The sequence below is a fragment of the Acanthisitta chloris genome, unplaced genomic scaffold (assembly GCF_000695815.1).
Source record: "Acanthisitta chloris isolate BGI_N310 unplaced genomic scaffold, ASM69581v1 scaffold4469, whole genome shotgun sequence".
NCBI classification, from domain to species: Eukaryota; Metazoa; Chordata; class Aves; order Passeriformes; family Acanthisittidae; genus Acanthisitta; species Acanthisitta chloris.
In genome coordinates, this window is record NW_008690693.1 from 36,093 (window position 1) to 43,841 (window position 7,749).

At 35.9% G+C, this 7,749-nt stretch overlaps 1 protein-coding gene across 1 annotated transcript in view; it reads left to right on the forward strand.

Moving 5' to 3' along the window:
- LOC103809086 (chromosome unknown open reading frame, human C3orf67) overlaps nucleotides 1-7,749 on the forward strand; it is a gene marked incomplete at its 3' end in the record, with an annotated part of 35,133 nt that overhangs the window by 16,722 nt on the left and 10,662 nt on the right. The window contains 2 exon segments of the mRNA XM_009081900.1: nucleotides 1,269-1,600; nucleotides 6,378-6,791. Of these exon segments, the coding sequence (XP_009080148.1) occupies nucleotides 1,269-1,600; nucleotides 6,378-6,791 (746 nt within the window).

The following is a 7,749-nucleotide window of genomic DNA, read 5'->3' on the forward strand; positions in this document are numbered from 1 at the left end:
CAAGAAGGTGCAGGCTATGATTGTACAAGATGTGTCAAGTCCCTCCTTTTCACTGGTTCCTGGATATTAACTGGAGTTTGCTAGCTTTACCAGATGTCTTCAGTAAACTGGAAAAATCACAGCAACTCAATAAGAAGAGAGCTGCTTCTCCTGGCATCTCATTCTTCTTGCTTTTACCTTCATTTATGGTGGTTCAGACTTCCACCCACTCACCCAAGCTGCTGAATCTGTCCCAAGTGCTAATTTTAACAAAACTAAAGCAAAAATACCATAGTAAAACACAGAATACCACAGTAAACTTACTATCTTCAGTGATGGCAAGCATTTTATTATTGCAGTGCTACTTTATTATTACGTTTTTAGTATTTTTTTATTGAGGCTTTTCTAATATGGTTGATGGTAACTTTGTTTTATGGAGCCAGAAAGCTTCAATATCTAGTGAATAATCCACACCACACTACCTTTAATGAAGATAAGGGAGTATTGCATACTTGAGCAATTCTCCTTTTCTCAGATGCTATTTGAGATTGGTTTTAATCAATCAAATTGACATTTTTTTCTATACCATCATTCCAAACAGTAAAATATAAGTTAACAATGAGAATATAAAAATGATCTTTTCATGTGTATCTGGTGCACTCAATCTTTAAATCCATTTCTGTAGTTTATTGTTTGTTTTAAAATTGTCAGATTAGTAGTGGCTATATTCCGGGAAACTTGGTGAAAAAGATATCTTCATACATTTTTCATGTCACACTATTTTTCATCAGAGTGGTAGTTTGAAATTGAGATTTAAACCATAAGTCCTGGACGTAAAAGAAAGTGTAGAATTTCAGCAATAAAGAAGCAGCAGATTGTAATATTATGAACTTTCCACCAATGTGTGATTATTTTTTAAATGTCAGCCACAAAAAATGCCTATAGAAAATATCAATGGCCAAATTTAATAAAATTATGTTTTCCTAGAATAAAATTCAGCTGCAAGTTTCAAATCTTGACAGCTAACTAGTTTCAGGCTTGCATATCATGTACCATAGCCTGTGTGCTTTTTGAGCTGTGATCTAGAAATGCTTTCATTAACCTTGCTGCACTTAGACAGCAGCCTGGTCTTTTTCCTTGCATCCTCATCACTCTTCCAACTGTATAAATCTAACAAGCAAAATATTAGAAAAACTTATTTTGCTGTACAACTTCCCAAGACAATGAGAATGGTCAGGGTAACTCACAATTTACATATTTGGCATTGAAATAATCTTTGTATGTTTCAGACAAATGGATGTTTCCAGAAAGTGTCACTGAGAGTGTTCAGTTGGATAGGAGAGAGGAGTTTGTAGCTACTGAAGATTCAGCCTGCCATAACTTAACCTCACCCCAGAGTGCCTCTGTTGAACATCACAGCAGTGAAGCAGGTGATCATCAAGTGAATAATGAAGAGATTTTCAGATTTTCATCAAGCCCTCGATCAGTTCCTCATGGGAGGTCTCCAAATATGTCACCAGAATGTTGTGTTTTCCCTTTGGATTTGAAGCCAGACAGTAATGGAGTACATGGGAAAACCCAAACTGCAGATAGCTTTCAAGGAGCTGACAGCAGTGAGGAGGTAGGCCACTTTGTACATGTAATTCTTGATAAAGCAGTCTTCATCCTAAAACTCCTCAGATGAGATTCTGTCTTCAAGCTAGACACAGAGGATAAATCATCTTTTCCCCATATACCTACAGGTGGATTTGTCTTTGTCAGGTTGCTGTGTCTAACTTGATACAGGAGTGCAAATGCAGGTGTACCCTCTGAAACCTAACTCTGTCAGCCTCTGTGCATCATTACTGCAAAAAAGACTTTAGGAAAGTCTGCATCATAGATTTGAGTGGGATGCAAGTCTCATGGTTGCTCAAGAGTGCAGGAAAAAAGACATCATTGTGCCTTTTGAAACTGTAAGTGGAGACTGCTTTTGCTCACTGGCATTGGTAAATTAGGAAATTTCAGCTTTTGAATGTCACTTGATTACTGGTATTTCTGCTTTATATCCTGTCTGAGCTGTGTCAGCATCACCAACTTTAATTCTTTTGCAATGTGGAATTCTTTCAGCAATAAAATTAATGAAAGAAAAGAAATGTTTTTAAGAAATGTATCAATTGATACTATATGGAAATTCACTGAGTTGTCAATGCATAGAATCATTTCACTGTGTCAGTACAGTAAGTGCTGAAGTTCCAACTTCTATGAACATTCTGGTATATTTCATTTTTAGTTATAAAATCTCTTCCTTTGCATTTGAATCTGTAGCTCACAGCTGAGAAATAAAACACAACTGAGTTACTTAATAGCAAGAGGGACTGAATTTAACTGTTCTACATTCTGTATTTCTGGGAAACTAAATTGCTGATGGTAATTAGAAGAAACAAAAGGTTTCTCAGTTGTTTTCTGTAGTTGTGGGGATTTTCCTGTTATCTGGGGCAGTTCATTATTTATTAACTGAAAGCCGTAAGACTTTGATTTAATTCTGAAATTCTGGAACTTTGAAATAACAGTTTTAGTCCAGCTCATGAGCAGTGCTATATGGGACACCGTTCTGAAGGTATGGTGGAACTGTTTGGATTTCAAAGAACCTCTTTGTTATGCTCATGAAAAGCCAGAGAGGTTACTGTAGAAACTAGGTTAAGAAAATATTTCCATAAAATAAGAATTCTGGAAGCTTTCCAGGACTGTCATTTACTCAGCTTCAGTAATTTCAGATTTGACTGTTGAGGGAGTTTATATGGGGGTAGGGGCATTGTATTGAAGCCCTTTGTAAAGATACATTTCCAAAGGAGTGTAAAAATGGCAAACAAAAGTTCCTGAAGAACTATGAAACAATAAAGGCTGTGCTGTGACAAGTGAGTGAAAATAAAGTGTCTTTCCAAACACAGTGCATATGGCATACTTAACTGATGAACTGTAAAGCAAGACAAATTTCTGTAAACTAATCAAAAGCTAAATTTATCATTACATTTTGCTGGTTCTTAAGCCTTTATTGAAGAAGATGAGTGACCTTCCTACCCCAGAGATCCAGTGCCTGGCACGTAAAGAGAAAGCAGTAGCCAAGATCATCTTTTATAGCAAAAGAAGATCTTTGGGGCACATTGATGGCTGTTCTAGAGGGTTGATGCAAGAGGGTGATTGATAATCCCTATCTTCTTCCTAAAAATTTAGTTACTATGTAAACTAAACATTTTTCTTTGATTATATGCCAGAGGTGTGGTAGGGAACAGCCTTTGTTCCACTAATTATCTTCAGATGCAAACTGCATTAAATAATGTCAGCACTGCAGCTGGAGATGCATTAGACTTACAAAGCTAGAAGATAATTACATTAAACAAATCTACGCATGCTAACAAATTATCAAGAGCTTTTTTCTCTGTCTGCTGCATTAGTAATTCATAGTTAAGCCTTTCTTTCATGTGAAAGAAGTCACTGAACCGACAAATTACTTAGCAGTCATATTTTGCCCATATTCATCCTCTTTCTTGTACAGATACATTCTGTGTTGCTTCTTGAAGTCAGCTTTGTATTGATAGTCTGGATACATTTAATATTCAGATTGCTCTGCTTCACATTAGTGAAGTAAACTAGAGAACAATTTTATTTCAGGCACAGAAAATACAGGAAAGAGGATCTTGGAAAAGCTGTGATAGTTAACTTCATTGTACCTATTGCAGCACAGTTCCAGCTATCTTTGCAAAATCACCAAAATTCTTTAGTCCAACCACAACAGGTTTCCCAGTTTACTTCACTTATATGGCAAAATATTTATTTGACCAAGTTATGCTGAATCTTGCAGTGCTTTTGTACAAATATGTGTTCAACTTACATGGTGAAATAAGGTACATTGCTACAGGTTTTCACACTGTTATTATTTCTCATGAGCATGGTTACAAGTTTCTTTGAAATTCAAATACTCTGTGTATAGCATGGATATATACACACTCTTGAACTATATCAAAATATATGGAAAATGTAAGTCAAACTTTTTTAATTAAAACAAATAAGATTTTGCATACCTTTGTAGTTTAAATATCTCAGACTTGCTAAAAGGCAAAAAGGTTTCCTTCAGTTTTTTTGTCACTGCATCATGAATTAAAAAATGGCAGCTAAAGGGGCTAAATCCCAGTTTTATCCTGGCTGACATTTCAAGTTAGTGAAGCTGCAAAGGAGAATTCTGTACTTTTTTGTTAGCTCTGTGAAGAATCAGTATTATCTACAAAAAATATTTCCTTAATTGTAAAACATGAGACAAGTTATGCATCAGTATGAATTTCAGTTTAGCAGACATTGTCTATGTTGCATGTGCTGAGATCCATAAGATATGCACAGTAACTGCTAGAATTCTACAGTTTATGTAACTTTTGGATTTTGAGGAAGAAATTTTTCAGCCTGCAAACTGGAGACAAGAAGTGTGTATAAATTCCCTTTAGTGGTTACTAATTAGCCACTGAAATAGTTCAATTCTGTTTTTCAATTATCAGAGTCAAATAATCAGTAAATGATAAAAATTGCTTCTTCTCTTGGAACCATTCACCATCAAGTGACTTATTTTGCAATTACCTGAATGTCCATGCTTTCAGCTCAGATTTCTGTCAGAGGCTTTGGATGATTAAGCTTGTCATGGCAGCATTTATGGATTGTGCCAAACCCAGGGCAAAACCAAGAACTCTTCCTGATTGCAAGAGTTATGTGACTGTGGCAGGTGTGACCACATGTCACACAGCAATATCAAAATGCTGCTTTAGGTGTAATAGGCCTGTGCATCAGTGAAGAAATAAAACGTTTCTGTCCTTTTACACTTCAAGGAATAAAGGAATCAGATTAAATAAGATAATGTACCCTCGCAAAAGCTAATAGATAATTTCACCGATACCTCAGTATTAAGCATACAAAGGGACTATCTGCTCCTAGTTGGTGACTCTTTGGAGTCATTTAGAGCAATCTTCTTAAAATTACAAGCCAGCAAGAGAAATCAGTTTTATTGTAGCCAGAAGTGCCCATCTATATGTTCTTTCAAGGGGTACAATACAGCAGTGGAAATGCTCATTCCTCTGGAAAGTCATTCTCATCTTCAGTTTACATATGCTGCTCTGTAGTTAATCAAGCAAGCTTTATAGATATTTCTGGCACCATTTCATGATTCAGTATTTAACAAATTATACTTGAACCTAAATACGTGTGCCTGAAGAGACATGGAAAGGTGTGAGGGTTGTAAGTTTCAGATAAATCAAAGTTACCCATATGTCTCTAACGTGAGGGGGAAGATACAGTGTTTTCTTTAGCAATCTTCCATTGTAAATTAATCTAACTTTATATGAGTTTTATAGTACAGATTTTAAGATAACATGGCCAATAAAAATCCATGAAAAAGAGGGAAGAACAGGTTTGTATTTCAAGGAAATAACTGTGGGAATGAAACTATAAACTTCCAAAATATGTGTCAGAAATAAAACAGAAGAATTCTCTCTTGAATGTAGATTTCATTCCATGTAATCCCAGACTCAGTGGAGTCAGTAACAAAGTTGGATCACTCTCATGTGCAGTAGCACTGCACCTTGGCTATGAGAGGCTGTTTCAGAGTCTCATTGAATGGTGTAATGTATGCTGCCTGACATCCTGTGTGGTGGCATATGGCAGAGGAGCAGCATCCTGAGATAAAGATAAGGTTTCTCTCATCTTTCCTTCCTTGTGAATAAGAGCATTGAGACAAACACTAGATGTGCTTCCCCATTACTTTTCTTTCCATCTGTTCAGTCCTGCTGTTTGTTGTTGAGATGGGTATGAGTGAACATCACACACTTGATTCATGGGACATTTTGCAGAGACATTGTTAGAAGTATGACTATAAGGTTAACAAACTAACCTCTAAAATTCTTAAATTATATTCAGATGGTACTGAATATGATATTCAGTACCATATGATTACCAGAGGTGAGCAAAGTGATCTCAGCAGGAGTTACTCCTTCTACATTTAAGTTGAAGATGCATTGTGAAAATATGGAATAGTAACAATTCAATGGAAAGACATCATGACTGTGAGTTTTGTGCTTAGTTTTGGTTTACAGTTGTAGTAAATTTTATTGAAATTATCAGGTAAGACATAGGTTTGGGAGTTTACCAGCATTCTAAATTTGGGCTGACATTTTGAAAAGAGTAATCTCCTTGAGATGTAAGAGTATGTTTATGGTGTAGTCAGTGTAGTTGCCAGGAAGAGCAGGAAAATTTCAGAATCCTTTCAAATTCAGAATTAGGCAGCAGAGATTAAAGAGCCGTTTTGAAATGTTAAGGTTATGGAAAACTGAATTGTGTGATGATGACAGAGAACCAATTGTACTTGTTTTGTTTTCTAAATTTAGGATGACAACAATGAACTTGTCCATGGTACTGAGAACCTTGAGATCAGCCACTGCAGGCAAGAAACGTCTGATTCAGCAGTTTTTAAGGAGATCCCATTAAAGAAGATGTCATGGAGAAATGAATACTGGAAGAATAAGGAGCACAGCAAACAGAACCTCAAAGAGAGCATCTTATGCAAACCACAGAGTTCCACCATGAGAAAAACAGATTCTGTTAGCTCTCAGAATATCTTAAAGCCTACCCCTTCTCTTTCTCCAACTCTAAGGAAACCTAAATTCTTTAAAGTATTTAGAAATGAATCTGAAAAAAATGAAAGATATGAAGGAGTTTCTGATCAGTTAAAAAGATCCATCAGTAAGACGTCTCCCAAGAAAATCTCAAAAGAAAATTCCTGTCTGACAGCACAGACTGGTGTAAGTGAATTTTACTTTGAAATTAAATTGTTAAATTGTATAGCGAAACTATATTTGATATACCCATTAGCATGAAGTGATTAATAGTATGTCTTTCATCCAGATATATTCTGGTTTCATCATAACAGCATTTACTGAGCTCAGTCTGCTGAAAGTTGATTTTGTAGGTTTTTGTGGCACACAAAATAATACTCCAAATAAAACAGAAATCACAGAGGTTTATAGATAAAAAGAGGTGCCATTGATCAACTCACATTTTGGAAATATGTGAGTCAGAAAGCAGTTTGGGGATGAAAGATTACAAAGGAAAATTGAGAGATTTTGAATTGATGTATTAACGAGTGACCATAGAAAGAGCATTAATCTGAGTACTTCATAGTCTCTCTGCGACAGCCCTGAGCAACAGTAAATTATGTGATTGAGAGCCAGCAGTAAAGCTGTGCCATAGGCTAAATTACCAGGCTATTAAAGGAATTGTTGCATTCACCAAGGTGTTGTTTATTCCTAGTTTTTCCTTCCTGGATTTTCCTTATGCAAACATACAGTAATTCAAAGAACAAGTTTTTCTGAAGCTAATTATGTTCTTAAATATTTTCTAATAGCTAGTTCTTGTCTCTTCAGCTTATAATACTGTGCTTTGAATTGTGCTTTGAATTGGGAACTGAAGCTAAAGAGTTGAGTGTATTTTGTAAATCACAGATGAGACAGTATGTTCCATGGTTTTGAATAGAATTCTTTTGGGTTTAGAATTACGGCAGATCCATATCTTTTAACCTGTGACCTCTTCTTTAAATATGTCATGAGTGGATTAAATTTATTCCTGAGTGTCTGAGAGTGGAACAGGCCAAGCTTCTCCCACAGGCTTCAGAGATTATTTTTCACACATCAGCTGATATGAGACCAAAGCCTGACATAGGCAGCATCTTCTGTCCAGCAGCAGTCAGTAGGTGGCTGGAAA